Below are 19,073 nucleotides of genomic sequence, written 5' to 3'. Positions count from 1 at the left end.
CAGAGGCTCATGGGATGCTCAGGCACACGGTAAGTACACAGCAAAAAATAGCCTAAGTGATGAGCCATTTTATCCAGTGGCGAGCCAGCCTGCTTTTTTTTTTTTTTTTTAACCACGTGACTTGATTGGTGAAGGCCAATCAGGTGAAAGACTGGACAAATCATTAGAGAAAAAAGTGGAATTATCATATTATAACACCAGCTAACTCTGTGTTTTTAGAAACATGTAAATAGATTTCGACTTTTTAAACAATAACTACTGGGGTATAGCGAGTATAAGAGGCAGTGAGGGAGGGGGTGTTAAGGGAATGGGGATAGATTAGCCTAAAGGTAGCACATAATGGATGTAACCTTCATTTAAACCAAGGTTGCACACTCAGTAAAATTCAGGCCCATTAGTGGCTGTACTCCTAATAACACAGCCCAGCATCGAGCTCAGTGCTGCTGTGGTTTGTTGCTGTATTTTACACACACACACAGTTCATAAATGTTTTAGGCTAAATGTAAAAAAACAAAAAAACAAAAAAACAACCAAAGTATTACAGGTTTTAACTTGGATTTAGAAACAAATATTACTTTTTTTTTCTGAATTCACAAAAGACTAACAAAGAAAGTTCACCAAAATTTTGTCACACAGGGCCAGATTTGTGAAACCCCCAAATATGATACCTCACAGGTGACTTACAGAAGTTTCACTGTTTTTTAAACCCAGGTGCTGTCACTTCATTTCAATATCAAGCACAAAAAATAAGACTTGCTTTAAATATAACGGAAATGCATATGCAGCAGGGTCAGAATCTGAGTTCCCACCTCGTAGATGCAATCTTGTCATTGCCTTGGGTTAGATTAGGTGGGTAGGGTTTCCGTAGTCACCAATGATGAATTACAGTCATCCCTCGTTTATCGCGGGAGTTACGCTCTAAAAATAACCCACGATAGGTGAAATCCACGAAGTAGCCAACTTTATTTTTTACAATTATTATAGATGTTTTAAGGCCGTAAAACCCCTCACTACACGCTTTATACACTTTTCTCAGACAGCCATGAACATTTTCACACTTTTCTCTCTTGTTTAAACACTCAAACCTTCGTGGGAATAGAGCAGCTGCGAGAGAATTCAACATTAATCAGTCAATGGTACGGAAGTAGAGGAAGCAAGAAGAATGAGTTGAGTAAAGATTGACTTATTTGACTGTTTTGTTTCGCTTCATGTGCCTTATAATCCGAAACATACGGTAACTTCTACCTTCCTTTACCATGTCCAGAAGTCCAACTTTTTGTGCGATGGTTAGCATCTTCCTCTACCTTTTGGGTGTTACTGCAGGCGATGGGGCGGTGCAAATGTTTAATCGACATTTTTGTGTTTGTTGGGGACTTACAACTTACAAACATACAGTACAGCACTTCAGAGTCACACTGCTAGCAATGAAAGAGTCATGTAAATTTGACAAGATGAATGCCTTCCGTACTGTAAGGAGACACGGCAGGAGAGTGATTGACAATGGTCTACAGCCAATCAGAATGCAGAACACGATGCGCTGTGAAAAAGGGTTAGGGTTAGGGGTTAGAAGAAAAAGCATGCAAAGTTGCACAAAAAAATCAGTGAAACAGTGGGGCTGCCAGTATAAGAGCTTCCAGCTTCATCCAGAGGAAAGACCGAGAGTATGGAGGGACCCGGAGTATAGGTGATATAGAGCAGAGCTGTACAGTACTCACTACTGTTTCTGACTCCTCATCCTCGCCCTCTCCATTACGTCACCTCTTCAACCTCCTCATCCACTTCAAGTTCTCAACTTACCAAATGGTCATCTGCTCCTTGTGAACTCATTCTATTGTAGCCTTTCCCTTAGTGTTATTTAACCTTTGCATTAATACATTTTGATCCAAGAAATCGGTGTTGCTTACTCCTTCTTTAACACTGTATACTAGTCAACATGTGGTGGCCGGTGTTCTAGTGATACCTGGACCAGTGATCACCCTTTAACTGAATAACTGGACATATGGCTGATGGGAGACAGAGGATGGAGGGACAACAGCTGAAGGAGTTTTCTTCACAACAGTCATAATAGGGTTTTTATAAAGCTGAATACCATGTTATATTAGAAAACCCTAACAATGAGACAAGTGAGTTGAAGGGTTGATGCCAAACTCTTAAGTTTAATACGTGTGTGAATATTTCAACATGTTCATGCTCTGTCAAACTATCTAACACTTGCAGATGTTGCAGTTATACTCTGTAATGTGAGCTGGACTTATAATGCAACTTGCTGTGAATACGTATATTAAAAAAGCACCAGTGTTGCTCTGTCAGTGCTAGTATTTATGCTGAAAGGACGTAGTAGCTCTTTTTTCCTCTCCTCATCCATTCCGGTGCACTCAGGGCCATCCGTGCACAACACGACAGAAAGTTCCTTGGCAGGCCGGTCCATCTAACCGGTCTCAGGGTTGTCAAACATAAGACCTTGAGGCCAGAATCGACCCGGGAAGGACTCCAATCCAGTCCACTGGCTTTGGAAAATGTGAAATGAAACAATGACCTTTGCGTGGTCTTTGTGAGGACTTTCTTTTAAAATGTCACCGACATGCTGTTAGGACCTCAAAGCTGACTTGTCTCACAGCTCCATCTGGTGGCTGCTCAGCAAACTGCACCCCCCCTTCACCGTGACCTCTATTGCTGCAGTGTGATTCACGGTTTCTCTGCTGCTCCCAGCTTGTGTGTGTGCACATTTGGGCTGTTTGGCTTTCCACTGAGCTGAAGCCTGATGCAACAAGGCTCAGAATAGATTTATATCGATCCGTGATGGATGGCTAGGGAATGAGTGATGGAAAAAAAAGGGCCAAGTAAGTGGAGTTTAAACCGAGGAGTGAACCAAAAGCAGAGAGCTGATAATATCGCTGTGATGGGTTTCTGGGGCTTCTGTCTTTATATGTTTCCACAAATACAGAGTCCTGTAAAGATACAGGCACTAAAACAAGCGCATAAAATGTGTTGTTTTTGTGTTTCCAGGTCTTACAGAGAGCAATCCGAAGCTCAAATCTCATGAGTCATTTCATCGTGTTCCATTATTTGTCCTCGCCATCCAGCTGAGTGAATGAGAGTGTGCGGATACCGGAGGTGACATTAATTTTTGGAGTCCTAAAATTTCCACGCTTATGCATCAATACGTGGAGTGAAGTAGCGTGTTTTGTGTACTCGTATCCCTGCGCTTTGGCCTGGGCACGGTTACCATGAGAACAGCATGAATGGTGACATCACTGCAGCAGTGTGACATCACTGCTAGATGGTGACTCATGCTTATGTTGTGTGTGAGCATAAGAGAAAAATGGAAGAGAGAGAACGCTGAAATGTATGAAGATGCAGTCCGAAGGAAACACCAAAACAAGAAGTCACTCTCAACATCCACGTGTTTTATTCTATGTAACAAAAATAATGACATTGTTTTTGTTCTAGGAGTCTAACAATATTGAAAACAAAAGAAAAGCAAAAAGTTATCCAACTGGACAATCAGACATTTATGTGAACATCAAAGAGAAAGGTTGAATTTAATTAGATCACACAAAAGAGCACAAATGAGCCTCCGTCAAAATGAAGCATTTATATTCATGTCACGAGCTCGGTGTGTACGTGCCTATTACAACCGCAGCAGTCATCACAACGCAATCCTGTCCTTGGCACGGCTAGCTTTCAACGTATTTTTGAGTTGGGCATTGCATGACAAAGTAACCACAAAAACAAAAGCCTCTTGTGTCTGCAAATCTCAGGGCTGAAAGTAAAAGTGGCTCCCCAGCTTCGATGTGGGGCTAATTAGGATGGACGGTATCTAATCAGCAGCGGACATCAGCACACTGTGAAGCCACTTTGCGAGCCAATCTGTTCTAATCAAAGCATTTGACCGCATATTGGTCAATAGAAAATTGGATGATTAACCAAGCTGATGACAATAATGTAGCAAGTCAAAACAACAAAGCAATAAGCACCAAAGCAGATAGACCGTGCGGTCCTGTAGTTCCTAACTTCACTGGTTTACTTAAAAACAAGTCCAAAAACATCTTCCAGAGAAGACAGACAATCTAGTTTGAATTATTTTTGTGTATCAGCTTTCAATTTACTCTGACTGCAATTTTGATTTTGAAAAATGGGACAACTGAGTTGAAAACTGAGATTTGGTTTACTTAAATCTGCAGGTTTCATTTGCACTCGGGAGCCTTATAGTTGCAATGACAGGTTTTTTGGATGTTGGTTGCAACATCTCATTATTGCAATACTAACACGTAGTATTATCGCCAATAAAGTTGCCATGGGGAACACTGTAGGAAATACTTATTTACAAATACCCAGTGTACAGTTAGCATAAACTTAGAGCTAGTTTAGTGCTAGTATTTGAATGTTTAGATATCTCAAATACCAGCAGCAACATCCTTTAGCTGGTTAACAACACCAGTCTCTTCTCCAAAGTTCCCTTAAACAACATTGTTTACAATCTCTAACCTATGATGACTAATAAAGTTTGCAATTTGGAATGTAAACTCTGTAGGTTAGCTTGTTTCTTGACTAGCAATTAGCAACTAGCTAAAAATCTCTATATTCTGGGAGAGGGATGAGAGCTAAAGTAAAATTCACTTATAGTTTTTCCATTTTTTCCACATATACTCATTACACACACACACACACACACACACACACACACACATATATATATATATATATATATATATATATATATATATATATATATATATATATATATATATATATGCTGAAAACTTTTAAATAAAAAAGCATTTTGTCATAAAAAAGAACGTGATGTCATTTATTTGTTTTAAATATTAAAGTCCACATTGGCGCCTCTTTGCAGACTCAAACCAATGACACAAGCCGAGAGAAACATGTTCATTAATTTCAGATTTCTGCACTTCTTTTGAGAAAAACACAACTTTATCCATGTTTAGCATTTGATCTTCCGGCATGTTCATTACATCATAAACAGAGACTGTACAGTAAGGTGTGGCATTATATTTTCATCCACTGGGTGACACTGTGACACAGGACTATATTTCTTAATCATTCTTCCAATTCACACACCTCTCCTCACACCTTCAGGTTCCCCCTGCTCAACGAACTCCACATATGAGTGTAACCTGTAGAACTGCAACTGTAAGTTAACAAAACAACATGTCCCATGTTAGAGACAGCACAGTACATACTGAATATATACCAGCGGACCACAAAAGCAAATGTATTATGGGGAATAATACTCAGTGATTTTTACAAAGTTAAACTAGACTGAGGCATCTCTTTTTCCACAAATGATACAAATACAAAACACGTGAGCACTCGCGCAAACGCTGCATATACTAACCTCACTCTTTCACACACACTCTCTCTGTCTCTCTCGCTCACGCACACACACACAGTAGCTGTTTCATCATATGAAATTAGGTCTAAGCTAGTGGTACATTTACATATATTTGTTTATATTCATAAATACGATTACAGTCGTATTATAATGTACATGTAAGTTTATCGTTACAGTATCACACCACGGACGCTCTTTCTGTAGCTTTAGGGAGGGAGGATGTTGAGAAGGAGGAGGTAATCTGATTGGCTGGCAGGACAGGAACACAATATTTTTGTGCAAAAAGTGTGACTGGAAGAATCAAGACACTTCTAAAGGCTTTCAGAGGTGCTAAATTGAAAGATGCTGTCATGCTTTTTTTTTTAAAGACATTATTTTTGTATTTTAAAATTTAAGACACAAGGGTTTAATGATTGTTTGGATCGTGATGTTGATTAGATTGTAATTTTAGCTATTGCACTTTGTTTGATCCTCTGGTTTCCAACCATTTTTTTAACAAATAAAAAGGCCACTGTAGTATTTACTTCCTTCAATAAATGCAGCTCGATTTCAAGACTGATGAATCAGCCACTTAAACTGATTCACAGTTAAACTGTGACAATAACAGTTTTTAATTTTAATGGGGGAACATTTATTGTCTCACTGAGATTTAAATAAGACTGATACCACTCTCATGTCTGTGCACCACTGCAAACACGAGTTATCTACAGTAATTCCCCTCCTGGCTACCTGCTTTCATTCATATTCACTTCTGCGTTTTGCTCTCTTTCACATTGATTTTAGATCTAAGCTGAGTTCAGAAAAGTTCCTCCCCCCTCCACCTATTATCAAAGCGTTTCCTCCCTGACATTTAAAGAGGAAGAAGACAAAAACGGGGGGAGAGCAGGAGAGGGGATGCCTGTTTCAGCTTTTAATGTGAAACAACAGTGAATCGTGGAGGCAGCTTTGGCCTTTCTGAGAAATACCGTTTGTGTCATAAGGTCTGCAATTACCGTCCTGATTATCCCGACTCCATGCTGCTACACTCGTTCCTCCTGCAGCTCAAATTGCTGGTCTCAGAAAAGGATGTTTTATATCAAGATGCATGTTTTTTTTTTATTTCAGTCAGGACTATTTTAAAAAAAGATTATTCCCAAATAGAGTGATTTATATTTAGCAGTTGGGCTCTTTTCTCAGGATCTCCTATCCTTCCTCGCGCATTAGTGGAGAGGAGCAACAAGACCCTTGGTACAGAACAAAGCACACAACATTGACATGGCACTAGTGTTGGGCTAGAGGTGGGTTGCAACTTGCTGATGTAGCAGCAACAGTAAGCAAGCTAAAGGTACTTTAACAGCCAACAGAACATGCTAGATATTGTAGTTTCTGTCCAGACAAAACAGTGCTCACAAACCAGACTTAACAAAATCTAACAGTGTTAAAATTAAACTTGTTAATGAAATAATGAATGAAAGAGCAGCTGAATCTTACAGCTGTTTTTCTCAGGGTGCTCTGACCCCATGTTTCCAAACTATTATTTATATCAAAGCAGACCCAAAAAGGTCCTGATTAAACAGGTAAGCAAAGATTTGGGATTTTTTTACTCTAAAAAACAAAAAAATACCAGAGGAAGTTCTTTTCTACAATGATTGTAGCCATTAAGAGTGATAATTACAGAGAAATATGCACCAAAAAAGAGCACATGCATATTTCTGACAGTAAAAAACCCTTGCCATCAGAGAGCTAATAGAAACCATAAAAATATCTTATATTTCTACACATGGTAGCAAATGGCAGGCTGATGTAACTGTCAGCTGTCAAGACATTATTGCATAAAATAATTATAAAGCAGGCCACGAAGGGAGCACCTGCTCAAAAAAGGTCTGATTATATTATCTGGAAGATAAAATTAAGTTTAACTTGATTATTAACCTTTTATGAAAACATAATGTATGTTAACCTTTCTGATTACATATTGATTTTTTAAATCGAATGTGGAAAACTTTTAGACGCAGCCACAAGTCACTGAGCAGTACATCAGTATGCCTCACCATGCTGAGACTCAAATCACCTCCCTGCCTCATATTTAAAGAGTAAAGCTTGTGGACACTGTGCTCTAATGTGTTACAACTGCCATATAACTGGCTGTGTGTTTGGCTGTCAAAGGACTAATGATTGCTGCGGCACATTCATGCACAAACACCTGCAGACAGGGTGGTTTGACCTGGCTTTATGAAGTGTGTTTACTCTGAACAAACATATACTAGAATTCATATACACACGTAGAGACATCACAAAAGACAAACAACGGAGTACCTTTCATTTACACAACTCTCTCTCCCTCTAGCAACACATTACATCTTTCTTAATGTTCAACTGGTCCTTGTTGGTCTAATATAAGACAAAACAGCCCATAGAGTATATCATCTAAACATGGGCTGTTGAGCTGTTGGCAGAGCTTATACTTGGATCTAATTAGATATTAAAGCAACATTTTAATTTTTTCACCCACTTTCTTAACCACTTATCCAACTGAGGTTCGTGGGAGGACTAGAGTCTATTCCAGTTATCTTAGGGCACACCCTGCACATGTTGTTAGACTATTACGGAGCAAAAACATAGAGACAGACAACCAGTGACACTCACATTTGCACCTATGACCAACACAGAACAACCACTGACTGTGGGAGGAAGTCAGAGTACCTTAAGAGAAGCCACACAGGATGGCCCCAACAGGAGCGATGTGAAGTGCTAAGTACTGCATCACTATTCACACTGTGCTCATTTAATACCCTTCTAATGTCTCTAGGGTAAGCTGGGGCCATGCAACACTTAGCATAGCATAGCAAAAAGACTCAGGGGCAGTGTTGCCAACTTAGCGACTTTGTTGCTATATTTAGCGAGTTTTCAGACCCCCTTAGCGACTTTTTTCCAAAAAGCGACTAGCGACAAATCTGGCAACTTTTTCTGGTGTTATTGGAGACTTATGACGACTTTTCCACGTGAAAGAACGTATCGCTCTTACTCTCAACAAGCAGCGGGTGCTGCCGTGGGCACCTCGCCTTTGGCGGCAGGTAGTCCTCACGCAGTAGTCCCCCTCAGCTGATGTCAGAGCAGGAGATATTCACCCCTACGCTACAAACTACAAATGAATCGCGCATGAGTGAAGCCGCTGCTTCCCCCCTGCCCCCTTCCCAGAGCGGCGGTAACTGTACATTTTTCTTAGGAATGATGTTTTGTAGTTCATTGATTTAAGAATCAATGCACTACAATAAATCCTTCCAATCATTGCAAACTTAGAATTCGAATGTCCTTGCAGAGCCTTAAGTCCATCTTGTACATCCATACAAGTAACACTTGGAAACCAAAGCTAGGTAGCCAGCTAACCACCTCTGTGTTAACCATTACTGCAGATTAAGTTATTCATGTTGTGTATTTGTGCTTGGGACCCAGCTAGTTAACTGTAGTTTGCTTGCTTACTAATATTGCCACTAGCAAAATAAGACACTTTAGTTTTTTGTTATCCTAATATGGAGTTTGTGTTGTATTCTATTTCGTTCTAAGAGTTGGTCATAAAACTGCAACCAGGCTAGCTGTTTCCCTGGTTATCAGTTTATATGCTATGCTAAGCTAGCATCTCTTGACTCTATAAGAGGTCGTGTCCAAATTCATGGACTGCATCCTCCTGAGGCCGCATTTGTAGGCCGATTACGTCACAGCGACACGACGAAGGCTGTCCAAAATCGTAGACTCCTCCGAATGCAGCTGACCAATGCGTCCACATTTTCCCCGAATTTGAAGGATGGGTCGGGTGTGTCCTTCGTGGCCCACCATATCCCAGAATTCATAGCAGCCAATTCGAGTTTTCAACAATGGCGGCCAGTACTAAGTTTTTAATCTTATTACTCTTTCTGGGTCACAAAATAAACTTTTAACATATTTTCAGGCGAGAATGTAGCTGTGTAAAACTTCAACTATCTGCTCGGTTTATCAGGATATCACATGTTTGCAAAAGTGCTCTGACGTTTTCGGAGACGTCTGTTACCCACCACCTCGATAGCTAGCCGGGAACTCGAGGGTCACTGAAGCCGCCGAGAACGACAAAATCCCGGCACATCATTTTCAGATCACCGCGGTCTTTTGCTACTCAGGTTAAACGTAATATATAAGTCACTTAGACAACCTAAAAATTTTATTGTTTGCCTTTTTTCAGTGTTTTATTTGTTCGTGAGTAAATCGGTTTGTCTGAGATTAACGTTATTAGATTAGATTAGATAAGAAAAAACTTTTTTTAATCCCCCGGGTGGTTTTCACACAGCTGAATAAACGTCAAACAGAAAACCGATTAAACAGAAGTGTGAGAAGGTCGAGAATTTACACCAGTGTCCTGTTATATTTTAGATAGGAAGGAGCAGACAGCTGAGTTTATTAAACTCCACCGAGACAGCGGTGACGCAAATCTGAAGGCTAGACCGTCCAATTTTACGTTTACTTCCGGCCTACCTGACCTTCTGAGGACCCGGCCCACGTAGACTGTGAAGGCCGGGTCCTCAGGAGGATGCAGCCCATGAATTTGGACACATCTATAGTGATGTCAATATTATTAGTTAGCTTACATAATTTGGAAGTAAGCTACTTTACATTTACATGTTGTAAGTCTTGAAAACAGTGTACATGTTACACAAATAAAAAAGCAGATTAAAAAAAGATGTGATCTTTATACTTCAGTTGTGTTGCAGCCTTGTAATATCGCACACTAGGCACAGAGCCTGACAGCATGAACATCTGAGTGAGACTATTTCCTATGTAAATCTGTATTTTATTTCTTTGATCTGCGCTAAACAGAGCTGGAGGGATTTCCACTTTCCACAGATCGGGCTGAATTTATAAAGACGCTCAGCTGGACTGAAGCAGAAGTGCTTCAGGAGAGCTGCACAGCAGGGCAGCCCGGATAAAAGAATGGCATCAATCAGGGGGTCCGTGTTCCAAACATGGCTTATTTCCAGACATCACTACCTCAGAGAAAGGGAGAAAGAAAGATTCCCTGCCTCTCTCCTTCTCCTCCTCCTCTCTCTAGCAGCATCCCTCCCTTTCTCCTCCTGCTTCACTGTTCTCTCAGCCTCCTTCCTTCTCTAAATTCAGTTCAACTCTATTACCCTTGCTCTGTTTCTCCACCCCTCCCAGTCTACTTCTGCATGTCACACTGCAGCAGTAGGACAATGGAAGGGTCGGATTTGGCTGCCTCTTTAAACTCTTCCAAGGTGATCTCATCGTTCTGGTCCTTGTCCATCTTGGAGAAGATCTTGTCTACACGCTGCTGAGGGGTAAGCCCGTCCTCGTTCATACGCATCATGATCACTGTGCCTACCATCTTGTAGATGGCCTGCAGAGGGCAAAAAAGGGGAAATAATGCTCGATTTTGCCTTAAATACAATTAACAGTTTATTTTTAACACAGACACACCTCGATGATCTCCAGCATCTCCATGCGTGTGATCTTTCCATCTCCATCTAGATCGTACATGTTGAAGGCCCAGTTGAGTTTCTGCTCAAAGCTACCCCTGGAGGTGATGGACAGGGCGCAAATGAACTCTCTGAAGTCGATGGTCCCATCGCCATTTTTGTCAAACGTCCGAAACGCATGTTGAGCAAACTTGGAAGCATCACCATATGGGAAAAACTGCAGTTTAAAAATGAGAAAAACAAAAGTTTGCAATGAGACATTTGTGGCATTGGCCACTTTAGGTTCAACTGTTGACTGTTGAAGTATATACTATCCTTGATGAATAAACAAATGCAGTACAGCATGGGTGCTGAAGATCATTAATGTTACTTTAGGGTAGAGTAGCATTCATCTCTCAACCAGTACTGGTACTGGTATATTCTCTTCGGTACCAGTACCAAATGATACCCCTTTTTTTCTACACTGTACTTGCTCTAAAACAACGGTGACAGTGTCAGGTGACAAAAGCTTACCCATCATGTAATTTGCAATTGACTGATTTAATCTCACTGTTTACTTGGTAGAACCAATATGTTCAGTACCCTAAAAAATACCTAAAGGTTTAACCAACCCTACATTCCTCACTTTAGTTTTACATTATTTTAATGTTTAAAATCATGCATTTTTTTTTTTAAATTTCAATAAATAAATTTGCTGTAAAATTTTGTATTTGTGTATATTTTTGGACACAGACTCATCTTTTTGAGCTTTAGCCAGTGCTGTGTATAAAACATTAAAAGTACTAGCATGTTACTTTTACGGACTAATGCCAAAGTAATGTAACAACTTTCTCCAACAAGTAAATAAGCAACATTAGGGCTGTGCGATATGACCAAAATCTCATATCCCCATATAAGAATTCTATTGTCCCAATAACGATATAAATCACAAAAATGCAACATTTTCTGTAAATTATGTGAATATCGGGCAGCTCGACTTGCGGGAAGTGTTTCCAGCTGCGCGTCGTGTACCTGGAGTCGAGTGTTTTAACCGATGCATGAAACTATACATTTTTAGACATAAGTTGTAACGGCTGCCGTTTTCTTTGTGAGTATTTATTACACGGCGTGCTGCAGGGAAAAGCCTGTTCTAACGTTTGAGTCTAAGGTTTATTTTTTAGCACCTGGCGGCTCTTTTTTACTTATCATCCGTAAATAATCTGTTCTTTCACGTGATTCTGTTTATTTTGAAAAGTCTCAACAGGATCTTGAGCTTTATTGTGAAAGGTTTATGTGGAACATAAACAAGCGGACACACGATGCTGTTACCGTCGTTGTTGCTAACCACAATGCATAAAACAGGCGCTTGTCCGTCAGTAGTGTGGTTATATTAAATATAAGAGAAAGAGAGAAAGAATAAATTAATATAGCCACTACAGTGACCATCAAAAGGATGAAAAAATGTTGCCGTAAACCGTTTATTTTGCGACACCACGAAACAAACGATAACATTAAATGAAACGATAGACATTTTTATATCGTCATCCGATATATATCGTTATATCAAACAGCCCTAAGCAACATACTGCATTACCTTTGAGAAAAGTAATAAGTCACATCAAATACATGACTTTTTTTGGGTAACAAGGCCAACATTGTTTTAGCTATATACCGAAACCTATTTAAGTTAAAGGTAGATCATGAATGTGGGCTTAAAAGCACATCTCAATGAGTAAACTCATTCAAAGTCTGTTACATAGACAGATTTGGGCTATGATGATAGTGTAGTACTTTTGTCTGGACGCCACTGCTGTAATCAAATGCACTCTCAGCATAAGTAAAACAGACATCCCTAAAGCTCCATAACAAGACAAGTCCATCAGAGAGACAGCAGGGACATTAGGAGTGGGTAAATCTCTAGTGTGGAGTATCCTGGGTGCAGTAAAACCACCATGATAAAATAATGTAAAGTGCAAGTGCTGGACATCCACAGAAGACAAACTTTATGGAGAGCCACAGGATCCTTCCAAGTGAAGAAAAGTATATTTTGTTCACTTCTTGTTTTTTTCAGTCGTGTTCATTTAAGTTAGGAGGTTGATGTGGTACAATCTGTAAGTGCCAATACCAAAGCTAAAATTCAGCCAAATGCAGCAGAATTAATAAGGTGTCACCTCACAGTAATGACCCTTTGACAGCGATTCAAACAAACTGGATGAAACCCACGAGTGTTTGAAGGTAAAGGAGTTGAATATTTTGCAGCGGTCAAAAGAGTCACCTAAACTCAACCTGATCTCAGCCATAAATTTAAATTACTGAAGACAAAAGTCACAGAGCCCCAAATATACAGTTAATGCAATACTTCTGTTCAACAGCTCAAACCTGAAGTCTGCACTCAACCCCTCATATACATAAAACTCTTAATATGTTTCACTAAACTGCTAAAATAACAACTGTCAGTGTGTAAATACATAGACTAAACTGTACATCAAACTAACATACTGAGCAGCAATTACAGCTCTGCTTTTAAGCATTAATTGCTTGAAAATTAGCCTCATTTCTTTTTTTTTTCTTTGGCCACGTACACACAAAGTGCAATTTGCAAATACAGCATTTACCTTTCCAGCACTGACTAAGAACAAAATATTTTTTAAAGGATGTCGGTAGCTGGCTGTAAGAGACCCACGGAAGACCTGTTAGCAATGACACGCTGCTTATTAAAGGATTTTTTTCCTCCTTCTGCCAGCAGAACTTTGGAGAGATTATCCGTACAAACTGCAGTTGTTTTCTGTGCCCTTTAAAACCGAGTGGGAGTGAATGAGCCTGAGAGGATATGCAAAATTGATTTAAAAATATATTTTCCCCATCCAACCAATGAAAAATCAGCAGGCCTCTTTGCGGCACTGTGGCATTTTGAAAGCTCCAAATATTTTTGGAGGCAGTTTTAGGCAGCAACAGAGGCATTAATACAGGCTCCTCCTCCTTTATGTGCACTCAACAATTGATTAGTCAGCCTCAGTAACAAAGGCTTTCTATGTAACAGCACAACAATGCTATGAGTCATCTCAGATGTAACTTTTTTTCTTTATATAACTATGGGGAGAGAATGAGGAGGCAATGCTTGAGACGGCTTACTCTCACCTTGACATAGAGCTGCTGAAACTCCTCCAGGTTCAGAATGCCAGAAGGACAGTCTTTAAGGAAGCCCTTGTACCACTGCTTGAGCTCTGCCTCATTGAATTCAGTGCTCTTGGTCAGGTCATCCAGGACCTCTGGAGCCAGCTTGCTGTTGTGTTTCCCCATGATGCCTCACCTCTGTTGAAGAGAAGCAGAGAGAAAGAGAGAGCGGGAGGGTGACCACACAGGTGATGCAGAAACAACAGCAATAGCAGTGATGCCCCTGAGCACTTGCAACAAGCTCGGTCTCTGAGGATGGATGCAAACGAGGAATTACTTACACACAGCCAAACTCAGAGAAAGCCCTGCTGCCTTCCTGTGGCTTTGCCTGTCAACATAAATCATCTTAGCATGGCGCTCTGTCACACAGTAATCGTTTATTTATATTCCTCTTGCTTAAAAAGTTTATCATTATTTTTTAAGACAATTTGATCCCATTCATCTTAGTGTGTCTTACTATCTAAATATTTATATTATTCCTGTTTGGTTTTAGATTTAATGCTTTGGAACTTCTGCTTTTAGTTTATATCAATGACGTTTAATACTCTGACTTAAGTTTAGATCAGAAGCCCTGTGAAGACAGATTTTGGCTTATCCAGATAACTTTACAGTTAATCCTACGAAGGTGGTTCAGTTCTAATCAGGATAATTTGCCATGGTAATTTATGCTGTGAACCTAACCTGCTCTAGAGCAGATCTAGATTAGGGATCAACATGTATGAAATCACTGACTGATGACCAATCAATTCTCCAGAAAATAGCGTCACCATTCCTGGTAGACTCCTCAGACCTTTATGCATGAACGGTAAGAAGGTCTAAAGTTCTTAATATCGTGTTTCCCTCATAAGCATCAGAAATAAATGTTGGCACCAAACAATTTTACAACAATTTTAATGTTATATAAGCCTTAATATCTGATCCTAAAACAGAACACCTACACTATATTTGCTCACCTTATATGAAATTTGTATTATCAGTTAATCACCAGATTAACTGAAGAACTGTGGCATTTATTTCATCCTTTTTACACCCGTCTTGCATTTTACTTGAATATTTGAGCTGATAACCAGCTTCGTGCGACCACTTGATCACACGACTCCCGACTCCTGATCACCAGTGTTAGGTTAAGTAAATCTAGATAACAGAAATGTACCCTGAATAAAATCACTGCATAGTATAGGGCACATGTACTGAAGTAATAAGGCAATTCAGTGTTGTACAGGCGGTAAATCAACAAAAAAAGCCCCAAGGCTCTGCTTTGGGACCACTGCAGTTTACTGTTAATTAGTGCTCTCCCAATATTACTATTACAACCCAATATTGCGGTAAAGCATGTAATACACATGGCAGTCCATAGTGTCCACACTTTGCCTATCCAAAGTGTTACATGTACCCGCATGCAGAAGTTGCAGGAAGCTGCAGTAACAGCAGAGGGATTTACAAGTATATGCATTTAAGCACCTTCTTGGCTTTAACCTCCTAAGACCCGAACTCTTCCACGGCATGCATCTTTTATTTCTCTTTGATATGAATGTAAAAACAAAGAATGACCAGATTGACCAGATTTTTTTTTTTACCTGATTTTTGTTTTTTAGAAAAATGAGAGCCACATATGAGGATAGTCGTTTAAAATTTCGATAGAACAGTAGCAGTATATTGTCCTCGTAAGTGGATATCAGGCCCTTGTAGAGCAAAATTGAGTATTTTGGTCTAAATAACCCAAAATGTGATGTCCACATATGTGGACACCATGTCCTAGGAGGTTAAATATATTATCTCCCCCTGATGGTAATCCAAGTTCTTCATGCAGTAATGCAAGTTCTGCATGCATGTCTATTACCTGTTCTGCAGTGATACTGGGTTGGCTATTATGTTTATATCCTGAATTAAAAAGAAGATTTTATTAAATTTGTAGTCAATCTAACCACTTGCAGCTGTCATTTATTCTAGCCTCAATTGAGCTGCTGAAATTTAATGCTAACAATAAAGCAACAGAGATTTGCACAATATATGTGTGTATATGTGACTTTAGCACTTAGTTCTAGCACTCTTAGGAAACATGCAGCAGATGGACTCGTTTATATGCCGCTATAAAGAGTTCAAAGAGGTTGCAGACCAAACAAGGACTACCAGCAGCAGTCCAAGTGTGGAGTTAAAATCCGTGGAGACCCACTTAAGAGGTAGCTAATTATGTTGCTGTTTAATCTATTTGTCGCAAAGTACTTGGCATGACAGCATCTCCACTATATTGGCCATAAAATGGCCCATTACTCCCATCACCGAGCACATATTCACACCACAGAGGACCACTGCAGTGCCTTCATGACGCCATTCCTGACTCATGGCCCTGTCTGACAGTTTTCACACTCTGGCACCAGGACACAGCCAATACTGCCACAGCCAAGTGGCCACAAAATCCTCAGAGTGTGAGGTCAGTGTAATGGCTGAAATATCATCCTGTCTTACTTTATAGCAGTGAGTCATACAGGAAGAGGCCGCTGAACCCCAAATCACTGCAAACTGCAGAAATATTTTAGACTCTGCATAGCTGTGACAAGGTGAAAGTGCTGTAGTGCAGAGAAAAAGTAATTAGGGACTTCAATAGGTGACAGGTTGTTTTAGCATTACCCCGCTTTGAAAAGGGTGGCTGTCATCTTAGCAGGTTAAAAAGCAAAAAGGAATTCTCTTAACAGCTGTCAAAGAGAAAAGGAAGGCTGTAAAAAGGATTCATTATTGTAGGAGCAATTGAAGACACTGAGGTGTTATCACAACCTTTTACTGCTCCTCTCTACATATACTCAGCAATGCAGACACCTTTGACTTTTTTAGTTTAGAGTTGCTTTAACCTTTAGACTACAATGCCAATTTCACCAAAATTGGGACAGTGTATGAAATGTAAACTCTCATAAACCTGTGTTTCATTTACACAGAATGTAGAAAACATACTGAAAAAAGACTTTTAAAGAAAGTATGAGGTCATTTTGAGTTTGAATGGAGCAACGTGTCTAAGGGCCACCATGTAGCATTCTCTCTTTTATTAACAGTACATAAACATCTGGGAACCGAGGACAGCAGCTGCTGGACTTTTGAAATTTTGCTCTGTCCTGATTTCTAGCTGCTCCACAGTCCTGGGTCACATTTTAACTTATTTTGCATTTCGCAATTCTCAAATTGTTTTCAATCTGAAACCTCTGGACTGCAGGCAGTTCAGCACCACTGCCTGCAGTCTCAGTGGCTCTTCTACTATAATGCCATGCTGTTGTAAGTGATGCAGTATGCAGTTCAGCATTGTGTTGCTGAAATATACAAGGCCTTCTCTGAAAAAAGGGTCATCTCAGTGAGAGCATGTTTCTCTAAAACCCCGTGTATACCTATCAGCATTGATGATAGCTTTTCAGAAGTGCAAGCCCACAGATTCCTCCAGATTCTTTGAATCTTTTGATTATAATAAGTACTGTACATGATGATATATTCACAAGAGATACTGAAGTCTTCACAATGTTGTGCTAACGAACATTATTCTGAAACTGTTCCATGATTTGTAGGTGCAGGTTTTTGCTGACTTTTAGATGTGTTGATGAGCAAATATTTTTTTTCTTGAAACAGCACAATATTTCAGCTTAAACACATTGATATGTCCACTTCCATAATTTTCCATTCAAATGGACGCTCTGCACACTCTGGTCATATATCACTGTAGGAGTGCAGTGGTGTTTATTTATCTATAACACAAAACAGGCTGTCTGGCGTTACCATCAGCTTGCGTTGCTGTTACCAAGCTGGCAGTTGGCTGTTACTCTGAGCTCATTTGCATCAGCCAGTAAAACTTGAGTAAGCACAACAACTAAGAATAGCAGCGATAAGCAATGCACAACATAAAATGTGAAGACTGTTAACTGACAAAAACCAGCAACAAAAAAACAAATTAGCTAGATTATTTCAGTCCCGTATCTCAAATCGGCAAAACGTTGCAGTAACACTCTGCAGCTAGCATGCTCAGCATGCCCACGTTCTCTATTAAAAGCTAGCTCAAGCTATCTGTTTCCTTTTATAACATTAAAAATGTTGCAGCTAAAACAAGCATAAAACATGGTACTGCAACTGAGATACAGCTTAGCATGAATAATAGGTGGTGCTTGTGCACTGCTCTCACCTGAAACACCTGAAAGTAACGTCTGGGCTGCTCAGTCATAAGTGATCCACGCTCCTACTGCCATCTAAAATTCAGTACTTCCTTGCCATTACATTCATGTGAGAACAGGTGAGTTTTTCCACTGTGTGCAGTGATGCAAAGCACTTTAAATAACAAAAACAAGTATTAACAATAATAATATTAATTATGTAGGGAGCACTGAGTAATGCAAACCAACTGACAGAGATCTCTGCAACTTATAATAACCTTCAAAATATCCAGGTCAGCACACACACAAACCTTTAATTAGCTTCAGAAAAGTAAGGTATAGTCAGTTTGGTGTTCATTAAATGAATATGCACACTTTTTCTTAACGGTCTGAGTCTAAATGACTCAGTGTTTAATTGAGCAAATGTGTACATCACTGACTAAGGTAGCAAAGACAACAAAAAACAAGTTATGCCACAAGCAATTTATTTTGGATTGTACGCTCCAAGGCGCGCACACACACACACACACAATCCACAGAGTTGGAGTGTTGTTTCTCAGGTCCTACTGGGGAAGATGAGCTTTTATCCCTCTGTTAGTGAAGCAAATGTAGCAGATAATAGAGTTTCCAGAGAAAGACGGCAAGAAGCAAAAACTAGTCAGTCGAGCTGGATTCTTATTCCGTCTAGAAGAATCAGAATATATATGGCTGACAACTCACAAAAACAAACAACTTTAGGGTTCACTGTAATCATTTCGAGGTCGGGTTCTCGTGTTCTGAGCTCATCCTACAGAAGCAGAGATCTAATGGGGCAGAGATTTCGGGAATGGGCGTTATGGAGAGCTACAGTGTTTCTTTTTTCTTAGGCCGTCTTTCATTGCAAATAAGTCAGATTTCTGCAGAGCCAATGTGAAAGACTGAGAACACAGATTAATAGGCGTCCATGTCCTTTTTTTGTTTAGTCTGCCTTAGTTAGGCTTATGTGAGGGCTTAAGGCTGTGC

The 19,073-nt window shown here is 39.8% G+C and overlaps 1 protein-coding gene across 1 annotated transcript; it reads right to left on the bottom strand.

The window, feature by feature from the left end:
* Nucleotides 1–10,520: 10,520 nt before the first annotated feature.
* On the bottom strand, nucleotides 10,521–14,076 carry LOC146610134 (visinin-like protein 1). Its single transcript, XM_085345806.1, has 3 exons — nucleotides 13,915–14,076; nucleotides 10,799–11,014; nucleotides 10,521–10,718 (listed from the first exon to the last, which is right to left on the bottom strand). The coding sequence occupies exons 1-3, from the start codon at nucleotides 14,074–14,076 to the stop codon at nucleotides 10,521–10,523; spliced, it is 576 nt and encodes a 191-aa protein (XP_085201932.1).
* Nucleotides 14,077–19,073: the final 4,997 nt, after the last annotated feature.

This window comes from Diplotaxodon limnothrissa, linkage group LG22 (assembly GCF_057381915.1).
Source record: "Diplotaxodon limnothrissa isolate DT_005_m linkage group LG22, D_limnothrissa_male_GT1.1, whole genome shotgun sequence".
Lineage (NCBI taxonomy): Eukaryota > Metazoa > Chordata > Actinopteri > Cichliformes > Cichlidae > Diplotaxodon > Diplotaxodon limnothrissa.
This window is presented reverse-complemented; position numbering and strand designations above follow the sequence as displayed.

Coding starts and splice junctions, on each gene's coding strand:
- LOC146610134 (XM_085345806.1), bottom strand. CDS start 14,076: ATGGGGAAACACAACAGCAAGCTGGCTCCAGAGGTCCTGGATGACCTG. Junction 11,015..13,914: donor TTCAGCAGCTCTATGTCAAG/GTGAGAGTAAGC, acceptor TTTAAACTGCAG/TTTTTCCCATATGGTGATGC. Junction 10,719..10,798: donor AGATGCTGGAGATCATCGAG/GTGTGTCTGTGT, acceptor TGCCCTCTGCAG/GCCATCTACAAGATGGTAGG.